General features: G+C 42.1%; 1 protein-coding gene across 1 annotated transcript; it reads right to left on the bottom strand.

The window, feature by feature from the left end:
• Positions 1 to 6,730: 6,730 nt before the first annotated feature.
• Positions 6,731 to 17,443, bottom strand: RABIF (RAB interacting factor). The gene is made up of 2 exons (XM_081298471.1): positions 17,197 to 17,443; positions 6,731 to 8,538 (listed from the first exon to the last, which is right to left on the bottom strand). Exons 1-2 carry the CDS (start codon positions 17,320 to 17,322, stop codon positions 8,293 to 8,295), a joined length of 372 nt encoding a protein of 123 aa, XP_081154597.1. The 5' UTR covers positions 17,323 to 17,443; the 3' UTR covers positions 6,731 to 8,292.
• Positions 17,444 to 19,852: the final 2,409 nt, after the last annotated feature.

Raw genomic sequence — 19,852 nt, 5'->3', positions numbered from 1 at the left:
TAGGCTCCTGGGTCAGAGTCTCCCCACGTTTGTTACATTCTTTTTTTTTTTTTTTTTTTTTTTTTGGTGCTGGGGATCAAACCCAGGGGACTTGTGCATGCAAGGCAAGCACTCTACCAACTGAACTATACCCCCAGTCCCTGTTATATTCTTAGAGCTTCTCTCCTATGTGAATTCTCTGCTGTACAGAAAGAAGCCTTGTGACAGGAGGTTTTCCTGGGCTTTCCCCTGTGTGAATTCTGACAGGCAATAAGGCTTCCATGACTTTCTCATATTGGTGACATTCATAGTTTTTTTCTTTTTTCCCTCCTGTGTGAATTCTCTGTATTCTGAGTTCTGATTTGCTAATGAATCTTTCCCCTCACATTTGATGCCTTCATAGGGTTTCTTCCCTTTGTGTATTTGCTGATGTTTGGTGGGGTTAGATTTTTTATTTTTATTTTTTTAATTTTTTACTATTTATTTTTTAGTTCTCGGCGGACACAACATCTTTGTTGGTATGTGGTGCTGAGGATCGAACCCGGGCCGCACGCATGCCAGGCGAGCGCGCTACCGCTTGAGCCACATCCCCAGCCCCCGGGGTTAGATTTTTTACAGAAAGTTTTCTTCTATCACAAGCTTTCCCAGATTCAGTATATTGATAGGTCTCCCCTTATGCATGTTCTTATGTGTTAATAATTCTGCCTCCATGTGGAGGGCTATCCCTTTTCTAGTACATTCCGTAGGTTTCAGTCCAGTTTGAATCTTGTGATGCTGTTTTTCCTAATTCACCTCTCTCCTCTGTGTTGCTGGTGGTAATTCTAACTCACCACAAATGTCTTCTGTGATTTTTTTTTTTTTAATCTCTCAATTAAGTCATCAGCTGTGTGGACATCTGGGAGGCTGGGGTTTGGAGGTTCTTCTACCGTCATGGCACTCTGCTCCTTTTTTTTTTTTTTTTTTTAAAGAGAGAGTGAGAGGGGAGAGAGAGAGAGAGAGAGAGAGAGAGAGAGAGAGAGAGAGAGAGAGAGAGAATTTTTAATATTTATTTTTTAGTTCTCGGTGGACACAACATCTTTGTTGGTATGTGGTGCTGAGGATCGAACCCGGGCCGCACAGATGCCAGGCGAGCGCGCTACTGCTTGAGCCACATCCCCAGCCCCACTCTGCTCCTTGCTCCAACTTCAAGAGAGCTTCAGGTTTGGTAATGCAGTGCCCCAAGGACTCCATGCCACTTTAGGTCTCCAGCATCACATCACTGTATAGGGTTCTCTGGGCTTCACTCAAGTCCTGACACTCTTCCCCTGTGAAGTCCACAGCCACATTTGTAAATGATGCCAGTCTCTTCATGGACAAAGAATCCCATCCAGAGCCTGCAGAACAGCATCCAGACCCAACTGTGCAAGGTTTGGCATTTCTGGGTCAACAAACCGTTTTCTTCAAGAACTGGATAACATCAGGTTTTGTGGGCCAAGAGACAAATTTGACAATATAATGCAGGTACTTCTTAACTATTTAAAAATATAAACAAATATATTTTGGGATGTAGCTCAGAGATAGAACACTTGATTAGCATGTGCAAGACCCTGGGAAAAAGGGAAAAAGAAATGTAGAAACAATTCTCACTGCAGGGAAAAAGAAATGTAGAAACAATTTTCAGCACACAAGCCCCTCAGTCTTTATAAATCACATGTAGGCTGAATGGATCTGGCTGTAGGCTCTTGTTTTCTGGCCCCATGAACTTGTTTTAATTTCTCTCAGTAATGATATAAAAGGTTTTGTGTCGAAGTCTTGCATGTCTGTTAGTATGCATAGGTCTGTTTTCTAGTTCTCTTTTCAGCAGTGCCCAATCAGCTGTTAAAAGCTTCTACTTAATTCTTAATTTGATTATTGAATTTTTATTTTTACGTACTTTTTTGATACCAGGGATTGAAACCAGGGGTGCTTAGCCACTAAGCACTATCCCCAGCCCTTTCTAAGTTGCTTAGAAACTCACTAAGTTGCTGAGGCTGGCTTTGCACTTGATCCTCCTGCCTCAGCCTCCTGAGTTGCTGGGGTTACTGGTGTGTGCCACTGCATCCAGAAAGTTTATATTATTTTTTAAGTAATAGGGTCTTGCTATTTTGCCCAGGATGACTTCAAACTCCTGGTCTCAAGCAGTCCCCTTGCCTCAGCCTCTCAAGTAGCTGGGACTATAGGGGTTATTGGGTTTTGAAAGTTCTATAATGTACTTTTTTTTTTTTTTCCTTGCGGTACTGGGGATTGAACCTAGGGTCTCATGCCAGCCACACAACTACTCTACCACCAAGCTATATCCCTAGCTCCCTCCTCCTCCTCCTCCTCCACCACCACCACCACCACCAAGCTATATCCCTAGCTCTCTCTTCCTCCTCCTCCACCACCACCACCACCAAGCTATATCCCTAGCTCTCTCTTCCTCCTCCTCCTCCTCCTCTACCACCAAGCTATATCCCTAGCTCCCCCCTCCTCCTCCTCTTTTTTTTTTTAAAGATATATAGGTATCTGCTGAAATACTTAAACTTGTATATCTCCTTGAACATATTCAGCAGTTATTTTAAAGTCTACATTTGAAGCTCTGGTATCTGCAGCCATGATGGGCCTCTGCACTGTCTGTTGTTTTTCTAGTTTTCTTACTATCTTGTCTCATATGCCTAGTTACATTTTGTTATATTCAGGATTATTGCATTAGTAAAATTTGTTTGTAGAAATAATTTGAGATTTAGAATTATATTTTCCTCCAGAGAGAATTTTTATTTGCTTATTCCATGGGTTTGGGGAAACTGACACTCTGGGAGCACCTTAATCTACTTTCAAGGTTGATATGACTGGAAGTTGAGCAGCAATCCCTTATGGGAGTCTATTTCCCTCTTTCCATTCACCTTTTTTTTTCTGAGTTGCAAAGGCTGATGGTCTCCACCGAAAGCAAGGGACTGTCCAGGCCTTTAACAAGCCCTGTCCATACTTTTGGAAAACTGTCAAAACACACTGATCTTGGGGTTGGGATGTAGCTCAGTGGTAGAGCACATGTGAGAACCTGAGTTCCATACCAACACCTGCCCCAATCACAGATCAGCCTCTGAACAGCCTCCAAGTTTGAAAACTTTAAGCCCAGTTTCCAGGCCTCCATATCCTCAAGGTCCTGGTCTAATAGTATTTCAAAACCATGTTTGCTCTCTGATGTCTTCAAATAGATTGTTTCCAGTCTTTTGATTTTTTTCAAATTACTAAAAAAAAAAACCCAACTTTATTTACTATTTAGCTTTTTGACTCTGCTGGTGCGTTTGGCACTTGACAATTTTCTGTTCCTAGACAGGGAAACCAGGCCTGAGCCTGTCACGCATTCAGCACACATGGAACCACCATAGAATTTGCTCAGGTGCTTTTTCGTTTTAGACAATCCCTTAAAAGCTTGTGGGATCAACCCCTCTAAGTATATCTGGGCATGTTACATGTGCTTTCCCAGGCTTCTTGGGATAAAGCTAAACAATTCTATTACCAGGGGTGTGAGGAAGTTTAGTTATGTTAGAGAGCCTATGATGGCATGTCAAATCCTGCACCACACCAAGTGTTTATAGACCCAATTCTTAGCATCAAGAGTTGAAGAAATTTTTTTCTTTTTTGTAGTACTGAGGACTGAACCCAGGGCCTCGAGCATGTAGGCAAATGTTCTACCCCTGAGATACACCCAGCTTTTTTTTTTTTTAAATCTTGCGACAGGGTTTTGCTATGTTGCTAATGATGACCTCAAACTTGTAGGTTTCCTACCTCTTTTAGGATTACAGGCATGAGCCACTGTGCTTGGCCTTAAGCAATTTTAAAAATATTTTTCCAGGCTATCTAGTTACCCCCCCCCCCCCCAAATTAGGATAGTCAATCTAAATTACCTACCTACCATTACCAGGAGCTTAAGTCCTCATAATTTTTGTGTTAGTTATTTGAATGGTCTTTTGCGATATGCAAAATGTTAGTACACCACTGTCCTTTTTTGTTTTTTTTTTTTTAAAGAGAGAGTGAGAGAGGGGAGAGAGAGAGAGAGAGAGAATTTTTAATATTTATTTTTTAGTTCTCAGCGGACACAACATCTTTGTTGGTATGTGGTGCTGAGGATGGAACCCGGGCCGCACGCATGCCAGGCGAGCGCGCTACCGCTTGAGCCACATCCCCAGCCCCCTTTTTTGTGTTTAAAAAACATATTTTTTTTTTTTTTTGTATTGGGGATTGAACTCGGGCACTGGACCACCAAGCCACATTCCCAGCCCTATTCTGTATTTTGTTTAGAGACAGGGTCTCACTGAGCTGCTTAGCACCTTGCTTTTGCTGAGGCTGGCTTTAAATTTGTGATCCTCCTGCCTCAGCCTCCTGAGCCACTGGGATTACAGGTATATGCCACCGAACCAGGCTACTAAAAAACATAATTTTTATAGAAACAATTAGGCCCTTGCACAATTACTCTCACCAACAAGAACTGTGCATGGTTTCTGTCTTGGTGTTGGGATGGAACCCAGGGCCTTGGACATGCTAAGCATGGAGCACTATCAATGAGCTCCAACCCTGCTCTTGAACTGCAGGTTTCTATATTCATGGCAATAAGCATGGGTTACCTCTTGGGTACTCTTGGCAAACATTATGAAAAGTGGAATTGCAGGGCGTACACTGCTCCTCCAGCAGTGTAAAAGAGCACTCAGTTTCTGACCTGTATTAACACTGTGTTAACTGATTCACAAGTGTTTATGGAGAATCTATTACGTATGATATAACAGATACTGATTAGTTAGGTAGTTGTGAGACCTCAAGCTAAATCCTAGAGTTCACGTTTTAGCTCTCTTCTGCTTTTCCAAGTTACGTATTCTTCCCAAATAGGTTTTTTTTTTTTTTTTTTTTTGCGGGTGGGGGGGTGAGGTGCTGGAAACTGAACCCAAGCCCTCACATTTGCTAGGCCAACTTTCCACCACTGAACTACATTCCCAGCCCTCTTCCCAAGTATGGACAGAACTCTAATTTCCACTGTTTAAATTCTTTTATTTTTTTCAAATCAAACTGAAAAGGTAGAATAGTCAACTCAATATTTTTGGTTACTAGTGCAATAATGTTTGGCAATTCTAAAAACAGGAAAAACAAGTAACCAATAAGTGTATAAAATTTTCATTAGAAGTAAAATGCAAATAAAAACAATACACTATTTTTTTCTATCAAAGTGGCAAAACAGTTTTTTTTAAAGAGAGAGAGAGTGGGGGGAGAGAGAGAGAGAGAGAGAGAGAGAGAGAGAGAGAGAACTTTTAATATTTATTTTTTAGTTCTCGGCGGACACACATCTTTTGTTGGTATGTGGTGCTGAGGATCGAACCCGGGCCGCATGCATGCCAGGTGAGTGCGCTAGCCCTTGAGCCACATCCCCAGCCCCAAAACATTTTTTTTAATGATAATAAATACCCAGTGTTCATAAGGGTCAGAAAGTGAGTGCTCTTTTATTCTGCCGGAAGAGGGTAAATTAGCACAGCTTTTTGAGGAACAAGTGTCAAAACAGCAAAGCCTTGGAAATGTGCACACCCTGCAATTCCACTTCTCATAATGCCAAGGAAATAATTATGAGTGTGGCTCCAAACTGAGTGTGATGGTGCACGCCTGTAATCTCAGATATTTGGGAGGTGAGGGCAGCTTGGACAGTCTAGAGACCAAGCTCAAATTAAAATAATAAAAGGTCAGATGCAGCTCAATGGTAGAACCCTTGCCTACCAGGTGTGAGGCCTTGGTTTCAATCCCCAGTACTGCCAAAAACAAATTTAAAAAAATGTGGGATATAGAATTAACTATGAGGCTGCACATTATATCATCAATTATAAAAAACTGCAGGCAACCTAATAGTGGGTTATAGAAATAAATTATAGTGAAGTGATACAATAGAATATAATAATAATAATGGTGTACATGGAAGGGTAGCTACTGACAAGGGAAGATATTCACCCTTTTATTATTTTGCAGTGCTGGGGACTGTACCCAAGTACTCTACCATGGAGCTACATCCCCAACCCCTTCACTCTATATTATTAAACAACAAAAAGCAAGTTATAAAAGAGTACAGTATGAACTCACATTTCTTTTAAAAATTGTACATGTAATATATACATATAAAAACAATGAGAAGGATATGTATATCCTTGGCATTATCATTGGCAATCTCTGGATGGTAGAAGTCTGAATTAACTGAAAAAAATTATACCCATTTTAAAATTTTATTTTAACAAACATGTACTGTTTTTTTTTTTTGCAATTAAAAAAAGAAAAGTTTTAAAAGGCTAATTTTAAAAAATGCTGAGCTTAGGTTTTGACTTGTGATGTGAACGGCCCCATGTCCCTAGGGGCAATTACTTGGTTTTGTTCCTCTGACATGAGTGGGTAATTCTCATTTGTTCATGAAATCTCATAATAATGGACATTTGACCATATGTCAGGAAAAGTTCTCTGTTTCTACTGGAGCTCATTCAAGCTGAATGGGGAAGGAAGCCACCTTTCTAAGCAAATAGGTTAGTTGCAAAACTATGCTCAAGGCCTGTACTTTAGTGGGGAAGTCCTTAGAAAGTTCTGGAATGAAGGGAGAAAGAAGCAACAGATGCAAAGGAAGGGACTTAGTCCTAATTTCAATGTTAGGCCTCTGGAGGTGGGGTCGATCGGAGGACACCTAATACTTAGTCATACAGATCCCTTCCGAGAAAGTAAGTCATTTCAGAAAAGAAAGGACAGAATACTTGCAAATCATGGTGAATACTTAAGCTTGCTAGTATCAAACACAACAACCCCATAGCAATAGAAGAGGCATATTGGTGGGAAAAATCTGTATTCTGGATTGGTAGGGAGATTCATTTGAATCAAAACTCTGAGGAACACACTGAGCATGTCCAATAAATCATGATGCTATCTATTACAGAAGTCTGTCCTAAGAACAAGGTAATAAAGTTATCTGTCCAGAGGAGATAGACAAAGGCCTTTCCCTCATATATCCCATATCCTCCAGTTTCCAGGAGAGGCTGGTTAACTGTCAAGCTTGTTTCCCTTGGGTGGCTCAGATGGGGCAGACAGTCTGAGGCTAATGTACAGGCTGTAGGCATGAGGAGCCAATAAAAGGAGAAACCACATTAACTTCTGAAGGAAAGAGGGGCCACATCCATCTTTGCAATAAAACACCAGTGTCCACCCAGAGCAAAGATTCTCAAACATGATATTAGAGATGTACCCAAAGTAATGTGTTTCTCATTAGTGATTTAAATACTGAAGTCTGTAAATGTTTTACTTTTAGAAATAATAAATTAATGTAGATAACAAGGTTAGCCACAAAGCAGTATGTCTCAGATATGTGTATGCCTTTTTTTTTTTTTTTTTTTGGAGGGGGTACTAGGGATTGAACTCAAGGACACACAACCACTGAGCCACATGCCCAGCCCTATTTTGAATTTTATTTAGAGACAGGGTCTCACTGAGTTGCTTAGTGCCTCACCATTGCTGAGGCTGGCTTTGAACTCTTGATCCTCCTACCTCAGCCTCCCGAGATGTTGGGATTACAGTCGTAATCTGTGCCCAGCATGCGTATGCTTTCTTTTTTTCTTTTTTTTGTGGTGCTGGGGATTGAACCACTGGCCTTGTGCATGTGAGGCAAGCACTCTACCTACTAAGCTATGTCCCCAGCCCCCAAATATGCTTTCCTGAATGAGAAAAAGATGGAGTTTCAACTATCAGCACATGAGCATCTTTTGTCATATGTCATGGCTAAAAAGTTGAATACTGCTCTTCTAGAGCAAGAAAAAAAACAAAAGCAAATCCTGGGTAAAAGACAGCCTCGGCAGAGCGCCAGGGATGAGACTAGATTTGTGGAGGTATGACAGTATCTTAAAACGAGGGGAGGGCTGGGGATGTGGCTCAAGCGGTAGCGCGCTTGCCTGGCATGTGTGTGGCCCGGGTTCGATCCTCAGCACCACATACAAACAGAGATGTTGTGTCTGCCGAAAACTAAAAAATAAATGTTAAAATTCTCTCTCTCTCTCTCTCTCTTAAAAAAAAAAAAAAAAAAAAAAAAACGAGGGGAAAGGGCATCAGGACACGTTATGCACGTGGACCTGGCCCGAGGCATGCAGGGGGCGCGGGGGAAGGAGGCCTGGCCCTGTGCGTGCTCCAGTGGAGGTGTTGGTGCTCGTCGCTTATATTAGTACAGAGAAGGCAGCACAGGAGTTACAAAGGTCCAACGCCAGTTCTTGTGGGGAGAGCTTTTATAGTTGGGGTGGATCTGAGTCTCCATCCTCTCAGTTACTCATGGGAAACCCGTTCCAAGGCCACATAGAAACTGTTCTTGTCATCGAGGCAATGCCAGCCAATGGGTCCAATTTCACAGTCTGCGCAGACCAGAAACTTGATGTTGCCCACATCCTTGGTGAAGCCCACATTCTCAAAGATGAACATGTCATCCACCAGCCAGTGCTCCTGGAGGAGATCGCCTTCAGGGTTGCTGCCGTCAGCCAGAGCTGGCTTCTTTCTCATGGAGGGAAGGAAAAGCTGCAGTGGAAGAGAACATAAGGAACATACAAGCTGAACTGGCCCAGTCACATTGTCACTCTCATTCTCTTTACACTTTGCTCCTAGCAGCTTTCTGAAAGGGGGGAAAAATGAGGAGCCCTTTCCTCAGGATATAGACTGGAATGCTGAGTGGCTCTTCTGGGTCTAAAGAGAGATGGAAGAGAAGCTCAGCTGGTGGCTTCCCTGCTGCACTGACTGATGTGGGGCTTTGAAGGCCCCACATGGCCCCAGGCTCTCCCTGGCTCATTGTGTTCCAGGCACACTGGTCTTGCTTCCTGCACTAGCACAAGTCTGCTCTGCCCTCAGAGCTGGGCATGGCCAGCACCTTCTTTTTTAAAAATATTTTTCTAGTTATACATGGACACAATATCTTTGTTTTGTTTATTTTTATGTGGTGCCGAGGATCCAACCCAGTGCCTCACTATGTGCGAGGCAAGTGCTCTGCCGCTGAGCAACAACCCCAGCCTGGCCAGTACCTTTTTGGTATTCAGCTCAAATATAACCTCAGGAAGTTGTCTCTAACCAGCCTGAATTAGCTTTCTATACTGCCCACTGCATTTTTTTTTCAAAAAGAAAGTTTGATTGAAGTATAAGTATGAACAATTCATAAACTACACATATTTAAAGTATATAGTTTGATACATTTCAGCACATTTATGCACTGGTGACACTGTTACCATAATTAAGATAACTAATACATTCATTACTCGTAGCAGTTTCCTCATGCTGCTTCCACTTTTTTTGTTATTATTTTCTGATTGATTATCATCATCATTAATATTTTTGGTATTGGGAACTGAAACTAGGGGCCCTTTACCACTGAGCTACATCCTCATCCTTTTAAATTTTGAGACAGGGCCTCATAAATTGCTGAGGGTGGCCTTGAACTTGTGATTTTCCTGCCTCAGTCTTCTGACTTGCTGGAACTACAGTCATGCACCACTGTGCCCAGCTGCACACGACTCTCTTAACTTCCTCCACAAGAGCAGTTTATAATACTTTAGCTGCATCCAGAATGCTGAAAGACACAATGCCCCTCTGCTTCTCATTATTACTGTTGTTATCTTACTTTTTTTCTCACCTCACAATATATTTCTAATGCATTTCCAAACTGCAATACTATAGGATGGCCTTGGTGTGCTAGTCTGGCACTGGAAATCAGCATGTATTAATACACTGGAGGTAGCAGAATTGAAACCTGGGCCACACTGTAGAGTGTAGAGGATCCCTGAGGGGTGGGAGGGAGCCCTGATCCAGAACATGTCTATTCCACATCCTTCAAGCATCTAGCTTATTAATAATATTATTTGTGGTGCTGGGGATTTAACCCAGGGGTGCTCTGTCACTGAGCTACAACCCCAGCCTTTTTTTATTTTGAGACAGGGTCTTCCTAAGTTGCTGAGGCTAGCTTCAAACTTGTGATCCTCCTGCCTCTGCTTCCTGAGCAGCTGGGATTACAGGCTTGTGCCACCATGCCCAGCCTGGCACTTGGCTTATTAAAACATATCTCTACTACCCTTTGCTTTGTGACCTGAGATGTCATCTGAAGATGTTAAAAATATGAAATTTTTCCTCCTTCTGCTACATTGTCATTTCAGTCCCTCTTTGCTTCATCTGATAGTTAAATGTGTCCCCAATGCTTTTTCTTACCCTAAATGAAAATGAGAACAGCAAAGACTTAAATATTTAAGAGTTGGGAATCAAAATTCAGGAACCAAGACACTTGAATTCCAGACCTTTCTGTAACTTTCTGTGGGCCTGAATTTCCAAAAAAATATTACTGGTCTGTCCTTTGTCTTGCAGGTGTGAAGTCACACCAAAAGCAGAATAACTAGTTAAGACATTTGGTAACTAGTTAAGATATTCAACCAAGAATTCAGTGTGTCCAACAAAACAGAGTGCTTAAACCAACTGTCTTTAGGAGGTGCCCAGCAAAGGGGCACCAGCTTCCCTCTCCTGTTCCCGATTATAGTGCAAAGCATACATCTGCAGTGTCTCCTCTGGTAGCCACTAAGACCTAAGACACTGCTGTTATTAACTGTCATTCATGGCATCATTTTGGGTCCTGTTCCATATACTCCTCAACACTCTTGTTTTTATTTAGCTCCTATAAGCCAGACCCATATGTAGTAAGACTACACCTTCGTATGCACACGTACGTGCACATCTGTGCCTGGACCTCAACCTATTCATCCCAAGGCCAAGAAAAACTCTAGGGCCAGGTGACTGGCTATGACATCTGGAATAAAATAAGGCTTTCTGGAAAGACTGTTGGGGTGAAAATAAAAATAAAACATTCATATCAGGGGCTGGGGTTGCAACTCAGTGGTAGAGCACTTGCCTAGCATGTGTGAGGCAGAGTTCAATTCTCAGAACTGTATATAAATAAATAAAATAAAGGTCCATTGACAATTGAAAAAAAATTCATATCAGATTTAAAGCAGATGTCTCAGTTGGTGACCAAGGTTGCCAGTGATATCCTGGCCAGGTAGGTTATCTTTGTTATCAGTACTACAGCTAGTTAGTTAGTACCCCTACTCCTGGACAGCTTCTTCAGGAATAGATAGAACACCACAACCCAGTGAGCTTCTGTTGATGCACTGATCACAGTACCCTTTTAAAAATAAAACAGCTCCCTCTCATTGTAAAAATACATTCTCATACAAAACTTGGCAAGCATGCTACAGTTTGAATGAGAATAAAAACTATTATAATGCAGAGTAAACTTCTGTTAACTTTGTGGTAATTATCTCCCTTCTGTGACAACTTGTGGTTTAAACATATTAATTCTCTGCTAGGAGGTGGAGCATGGGCAGGCCAAGATGACTGCCTTGGCTATAAGGCAGTGAAAGTGCCAGGCTAGCTTAAAAAGGGCATGCAACTTGTGTTTCTCTTGGGATACTTGCTCTGAGGGCCTTCAGCCATTAAATTAGAAGTCAGATTACTGGGCATGGTGGTGCATGCCTATAATTCCAGCAATTTAAGAAGCTGAGGCATAAGGGTTGCAAGTTCAAGACCAGCCTAGGCAATTTATTTATTTTTAAAATAATTTTTAAAATTGTAGATGGACACAATATCTTTATTTGTTTATTTTTATGTGGTGCTTGGGATCAAACCCAGGGTCTCACGCATGCAAGGTGAGTGCTCTACCACTGAGCTACAGCCCTAGCCCCAGCCTAGGGAATTTAGCAAGACCCTGACTCAAAATAAAAAAGGGCTGGGATTGTGTAGCTCAGTGGTAAAGCGACCCTGGGTTCAATCCACAGCACTGCCAAAAAAAAAAAAAAAAAAGGTAAGTGAAAATAAATAATAATTAAAAAAGAAACAACCCAGAAATTCCATGTACTTTTTACCTGGTTCCCCCCAAAGGTAACAGTTTGCAAAACTGCACAATATCCCAATCAGCATATAAACACAGATTAGTCCATAGATTTAATTATTCAGATGACACCAGTTACTTCTCATTTGTACACTTGTGTATTTAGTTCTTTTGTTTTTTTTCCCCTTCCCATTACTGGGATTGAACCCAGGGCTGCTCTACCACTGAGCTACATCCCCAGCCCTTTTTAATTTTGAGACAGCGGGTCGCTAAGCTGCCCAGCCCAGGCTGGCATCAACTGTGATCCTGCCTCAGCCTCTCAGGTAGCTAGTGCCACCATGCTCAGCATGGGCATATTTATCTATACCATTTTATCACATGTAAGTTTGTATATCCACTGTCACAGAAAGACAGTGAATAGTTCCATTGCCTCAGTGACCCTCACACTGCTCTTTTATAATCACACTCAGTGTACCCCTACCCCATTTCCTATCCCCTGGCAACCACTAACCTGTCTTTTGCTTATGAAAAATTTTGTCATTTTGAAAATGTTATATAAAAGGAAGCATACAATATATAATCTTTTAAGATTTCCTCCTTCTTCCCTCCCTTCCTCCCTTTTTTTTCCTCTTTTCCCTCCCTTCCCCCTTCCTGTTCCCCTCATAATTGAGATTGAACCCAGGGGCACTTAACCACTGAGCCACATCTTTAGACTTCTTAATTATTTTTAGTGACAGGGTCTCATTGAGTTGCTTAGAGCGTCACTAAATTGCCTCAGCCTCCTGAGCTGCTGGGATTACAGGTATATACCACCATGTCTGGCATGAGTCTTTCTTTTGATTCATATCCTATCCACTTCATGGATGTCCACCCCCATGGCTTCCTCCCCACCTCCACTCTAATTACCTTAACTCCACTTCAGCCTCATTTCCTGCCACCATTCCACCCTAGGACTGGGAACTGAACCCAGGAGCACTCTACCACTGGGCCATACCTCCAGCCCTATTTTGTATTTTATTTAGGGACAGGGTCTCACTGAGTTGCTTAGTGCCTCACTTTTGCTGAGGCTGGCTTTGAACTCTCGATCCTCCTGCCTTGGCCTCCGGAGCCACTGGGATTACAGGCGTGCGCCACTACACCCAGCTCCCCAGCCCTGTTTGAGACAAGTCTCATTAAGTTGCTGAGGCTGGTCTTGAACTTGTGATTTTCCTTCTGCAGTGCCCTGGGGATTATAAGCATTTGCCACTGTGCCTGGATTCTGTCACTTTTATTAGACTATGTTCAGTTCTTCAGATGTACTATACTTTCTCTCAGCTATAAAATGCTGTTCACCCTGACTCTACTCAGCTTACTTATAATTTCCTCCACTAAAAACTTTAGGAAAGGCTATGATAAATATACGTTCCCTAAACCAAAAATCTGATCTGAAATGCTCCACTATCTGAAGCTTTAGAAGCATCAACATGATGCCACAAGTGGAAAATTCCACAGCTGGCCTCATTTGATGGGTCATAGTCAAAACACAGGTACTAAAATACTGCATAAAATTACCTTTAGGCTATGTGGAAAGGTGTATATTAAACAAAAGAATTTCATGTTTAAACCTGGGTCTCATCACCAAGATATCTCATTATGTATTTGCAAATATTTCCAAATCCAAAAAATCTGAAGTCTAAAACACTCCTAGGATGGGGATGTATCTCAGTGGTAGAGCTTCTGCCTAGCAAGCAAGAGGCTGAGTTTCATAGCTAGCAATGCAAAAGATAAAAAAAAAAACAAAACACTCCTATTCCCATGCATTTTGGAAAAGGACTAGTCAACTTAGTCCTTTTCAAGGGATAGGGATATTTTATTTATGAAACCAATTCTATGAATAAAAAGAACATAAATCACATGCTACATAAATAGTGCAGTTTTGGTGCTGGCTAAACATACTGATCCACTATATCTATAGTAACACATTATTTAGCTGGACTCATAGCTTTTTATTCATTAATTTATTTAAATCCAAACATTTCCTAGGTTCTAACTGATGTGCACAGTCTAGTTGTACAAGATGTAGAGACACGGACCTCATTGTCTAGTGTATAAGCAGCAAACAGAACAAATATTTTAATAAGGTCAACTGAGATGATAGATGTGAGTGCTTTCCAGTCTGTAGGCCAGGATTTCTCAATGTTGGAACTACTGACATTTTGAACTAAAGATTTCTTTGCTCTGGGAACAGGCCTGGGTGTTACAGGATGCTAAGCAGCATCTCTTGCTTCTACCTGCTAGATGCCAGTAGCACCCCTCCCCAATTTGGACAACCAAAAAAATCTCTAGACATGTCTCTAGATTTTTCCCTTTGAGGGACATAACTATGGAAACACTGCTTTAGACTAAAGAACTATGGAATATGAGATGCAGTAATTACTGCACCCTAGATTTTTTTTTTCTCCCTTCAAGGTTTCTAAAGCTTTACAGGGTTTCAGTTAGGGAGTGCAGTGCCCTTCAAGTTGCAAATTGTTCTCTATAAGGGCAGGGACTTTTTTCTTCTTCCCTGAAATATATAACGCATAATAGGTGAAGAAGTAATAACTGGTTAGAAATCTTCCAAGAGATCTCAACTTCCTGTTCACATCATATCCTAGAATTTATGTTATTTGTGGAAAGAAAGGAGTACTGAAAAATAGTACTAAAATCAAGGGGAGATCTAGGTTGGATCAGAGTAGGGCTGCTAGAGTCTGGGGAAAGCATAATATTCTTCCAATAGCCTTTTTCAAGAAATAGGAAATTTCCAGAAACTCTGAAGCAATGGTAAAACACAAACTAAATAGATAAAAACAAAAGACCAAAACAAACAACCCTATCTCTTTATGTCTTTTTAAAAAGAGGGAGGTGGCACATGCTTGTAATCCCAGTGACCTAGGAGGTTGAGGCAGGAAGACTGCAAGTTCAAGGCTCACCTGGGTAACTTAGTAAGACCCTATTTCCAAAAAAAGAGACCAGCAATGTACCTCATTGGTAAAGTACTCCTGGGTTTAATCCCCAGGCACCCCAAAATAAAATAAGGGAAAAATATTAGCCAGGTGTGGTGTTGTACACCTGTAATACCAACCTACTCAGGAAGCTGAGGCAAAAGGATTGAAAATTCAAAGCCAGGGAGACCCTGACTCAAAATAAAAAATGAAATGGATTGGAGATGTAGCTCTGTAGTAGAGTCCCTCTGGGTTCAATCCCTAGTACTGCAGGGGAAAAAATAAAAATTAAAAAGAGAAGAGAAAGAGGGGTGGTGGAGGTGAGCATTACACCTAAAAAACAATTCTTATGCTCCTTTCTAGAACAGCAGCCACTCTGTGTGAAAAAGAAATGTAACATGCATAATGTAATTTGCTTACACAATATTTGGCAACACTAGTTTACAATAATATATATCAAACAAAAAAAAATTTAAACATAAAATTACCCAAGAATTTTATAAAAAATATTTTAAATTGTAGATGGACACAACACCTTTGTTTTCATGTGGTGCTGAGAATCAAACCCAATGCCTCACACATGGGAGGCAAGCACTACCAATGAGCTACAACCCCAGCCTACCTAAAGAAATTTTTTTTTTCATACTGGGGATTTAGCTCAGAGGCACTCAACCACTAAGCCACATCCTCAGCCTTATTTTGTATTTTATTTAGAGACAGGATCTCTGTGAGTTGCTTAGCACCGTGCTTTTTTGCTGAGACTGGCTTTGAACTGGTGATCCTCCTTTCTCAGCCTCCCAAGCTAATAGGATTACAGGCATGTGCCATCACGCCCAGCAGGAATTTCTTAATGTCTGCCTATAAAAGTAGACAACTTTCATAGCATAAGAAATGGATATGAATATAGTATGTACCATGCTGATGCTTTCACACAAATTCTTCCCTACATCATCTTCATTTTTCAACCCAGAAATCTTAAGTTCATGGTTTTGTTTTTTTTAAGTTGTAGATATACACAATATCTTTATTTTATTTATTTTTAATTTTATTTATTGGTATGTGGTGCTGAGGATAGAACCCAGTGCCTCACGCGTGCCACATGAGCACTCTGCCACTGAGCAGACCCCAGCCCTTTATTTATTTTTATGTGCTGAGGATCAAATGCAGTGCCTCACATATGCCAGGCAAGCGATCTACCAATGAGCTACAACCCCAGCCCCTCATGGCAATGTTTATGAATGGTAAGGTCAGGATTTAATTTTGAGACCCATGTTCTTTCCACCTCTCTGTGATACTACTAACTTGGTAAAATAACCCGAGAACTCTACTTCCAATCCTTGGGAGTCTTCCCAAGAGAGCAGGTGGGACTCCAACCTCTCTAGAGGGGCAGTCATCTAACTCCCACAGAATAAGGGGGGGGGGTTGATTCCTTTTTCCTTCTCTTATGAAAAAGGCTCTCTGCTTTGGAGGAAAAGGGGCTTCTTGCTACTATACTGAAAACTGCACTTTACAATCAGTTCAACTGCATGAAATAATAAGTTTGTCTATGTTATTTTAAAAAAATCATTTGGAATGATAGGATATGCATGTGGTTGCAATGAAATTATACTCCTGCACTTTCCTAAGGGTATGTTACATTTTAATAAAAAGTTTACCAAAATAAAAAAAAAATGTATCAACTTTCTCATTTGGAGTGATGGTGGTACGATGGGTATTAAAAGTCCTAATCTGAAGAAAAATTATTTGTTTTCCTTGAAATTTATTTCCAGAATTTCTGATATCTATCTCATATGAAATGATTCGTCTCAAAACTGGCTTGTAGTGCCTTGGAAAATTGTGTACCAGGAATTATTCTGCGTATCCCTACACCAAAGTTGTATCCGGAGCTCCAAATACAGTGGAGTAAGGATCCGGGCGACAACAGATCGGCGACTGAAAGATGCACCTGCGGGTCTCACAGGTTGGCCAGAGCTCCTGGAAGCAGCGGGCTGGGGAGCACTCCTCGCAGTAGCACGCGGAAACCTCCCTGGGCTCGGAGGGGCGCATTGCCCGCGCTCGGGAGGGACGCCTGGGGGAGGCTGGCGCAGAGGAAGCTCTCCTGCGGCAGGATCTGGGAAGGTCCTTCCACCCAAAGGCTTCACCGGTCCCGGGGCAGCGGCCCACGCAGCTCCCGCGGACACGGCCGCAGGGGCGGAGCCTCGCCGACAGGAGCCAGTGGGGCGGGACCTCGAGCCGAGGGGCGGGGCTTAAGAACGGCGCGAGGAGGGGCGCGGTCTCCGGAAATCTAAGAGCCGGGACTCAGACTGCTTCGGCCCGTGGAAGACTGCAATGTAAGCGGCCTCTAATCTGCCTTCCTACCTGTCGACGGGAGAAGAGAGCGGTCCCTGGCTGCAGCACGCGAGAGCCACAACGTTGGCACAGCACCGCCTTCCGGTTTCGGCCCTCGGCTGACACCAACTCGTTTGGGGGCTCCGCGGGCTCCATCGCCGCTGCCGCCACAGCCTCCCCAGCCACGACCACGCAGGCGCTGCTTCTGCTCGCTGGCACTTGACTGCGCTGGCGCGGCTCGGCAGAGGCGGGGCGCGAGCGTACGATCACCCCCTCTGCGCAGGCGTCCGCTTCCACCTCGCTGTAACCTGCTGCGCAAGCGCCCTCATTCATTGCCCAGCCCGGGTGGCTGTCAGCATGGCTTTGTGACAGGGGCACCTCCTGTGACCATTGTCAAAACCTTACTCCGCATACCCACCCGGTGACCAGGCTCCCTTTAGTATTAAAGATCTAGACAAAGCATTAAGGATGGCCTTACCCTTCAGTTTTCTGCGATTGTAAGCGTCTTGCGAATGGATAGGGATATTATTGGGAATACTGTGGAGGAAATTCGGGTCGAATTCCCCTTTCAGCAAGGTCTAACCATGTTATCTTTTTTTGTAGGAAGCAACTTAAGAGGGATGAATGCCTTTTTGGTGTTGGAAAAGATGCGTGGACGTTTTTGTTACTCTCTGGTCTAATAATAGTGACTACTAGGCAGCAAAGCAACGTGCTTTAGTGAGTTTTGTAACTTGTTAAATCATTGCAGTTTCCTTATGGGGTTGGCACACTAGGAAGGCAAAGATCAGAAATTTCTTTCCAGAGTCCATAGAATGCAGCTCTAAAATCACTATTCTTATTATACTATATCACCTCAATTATTAGTCTTTACATCTCTGCATCTTAGTTACATCTCAGTACATTCTAGTACAATAGGTAACGTTTACTGAAATGGTCAGGGAGAACAAAGTAATCTGCCCAACATCTCCTGCTGTTTTCTGCTGCTTCTTTCATTAGTTCCATTTTTAGTAATAATACACCAGACATGATGTTGCACCCTGAGGTACAATTAGGATCTCTGTATACGTGAATATAACTTGAACAGGAAGACACTTGAACCCAATGACATGTAATAAAAAACATTAAGGAGCAAAATACTGTAAATGGACTGGGGAATACTTTTGTCTGGGGAGTTGAAAGGGCTTTACCTAGGTGACCTTTTAACTAGGCATTAAGAGGCGACTAGGATTATCAGGAAAGCCCGATTTTAGAGGGAAAAGTATAATCCATGAACCAGGGTTAAAGCAAATTTAGGAATGGTAAATAGACAAGTGACAGAAGCACATTATCCCTGGGAGAAGGTAGAATGGGACTAGATCTCATGGGTCTAATGTCATACTAAGGAATTTTAACTTTAAAATATAGGCAATGGAAATCTATGGAATTTTAGGCTGGAAATAACCACAATATATACCCATAATCTCTTATATGTTAAGTACTGTAATGATTATATCTGAGCTTCACAAAATAAAGGAATCGGATAACAGAAGAAGAGTAGTAGTAAGGACATCAGGAGATTATTACCTCAAGAATCCAGCATAAAGGCCCGAGCTGTCTGGTAGAAGAGAATGAAGATATGGGAATGGATCTGAAACTAAGAAATGTAAGAACTTAGAAACTAACTGGGTGTCTACTGTGATGACAAGAGAAAGCTTTCCTTAGCTAAGTAAGTAGGTGACTGACTACTAGTTATAGGAGCTAGAATAATGAGGAACCACCAAATTAGGGAGATCCTTGTTTACAAGTCAGAAAATGTGAAGGTGTGTAAAATTGGGGAATAAAGTAGAAAAGGAGCAGTGAGTTTTACATCTTGATTTCCTGTAGAACATTCAGCTGCGGCTTCATGTTTTACATGAATTTGGTGGCTTCATGTATTTTTGAATTTGGTCTGAATTCAGGAGTTGGTACTAGAGCCATCAGTCCTATACCTCCATTTCTGCCTCACCTGCAATTTCCCCTTGATCTCTTCCTGAGATAAGATGAGCCAGGTTTCACAGGCTGTGGTTAGCAGGCACAAACCCAGAAACAAAAACAAAAACCCCAAAGATCAAACAAAACAAAAAAGCAATAATAAGAACAAAAATTACAATGTGTCAATCCATATGATAAAGAAAGGCTGGCAGGCCTCTGTAGTGAAAATGGCTTCCTTTTATGCACTTCCTTTTGCTCTGAGAACATCCAAATTTTTGCAGTTTCGCAGGCCTTCTGCATAGCTGTTTACATCATGTGCAGTAAATTGAAGTAAACAGAAAAAGGACTGGGGTGGGTGGTGTGGTGGTACACATCTGTACCCAGTTTACTTGGGAGGCTGAGGCAGAATCTCAAAATTTGAGGCCAGCCTGGGAAAACGGCAAGATCTTGTCTCAGCATCAAATAAAAAGGACTGGGGATGTAGTTCAGTGGTAGAGTGCTTACCTAGCATGCATGAGGCTCTGGTTCAATTCCCAGTATGTCAAAAACAAACAAAAACCTATCACAACAAAGGACTGGGGTGACTGAAAAATTCAAGTGGGTGCTAAATAAGTTCAAGACTGCACCTCTTTATTTCCTTTGGTTTCAAGTAAACTCCAGGTGGGAGAGGGGCCAATGAATACCACAAATTCAGATTAACATTGAACAGTTTGGAGAACCTCCAAACTGTGGTCAA

The sequence above is a fragment of the Spermophilus citellus genome (assembly GCF_964194105.1).
Source record: "Spermophilus citellus genome assembly, chromosome: 6".
NCBI lineage: Eukaryota > Metazoa > Chordata > Mammalia > Rodentia > Sciuridae > Spermophilus > Spermophilus citellus.
Note: the sequence above shows the minus strand (reverse complement) of the source record. Positions and strands in the feature narration are given on the sequence as shown.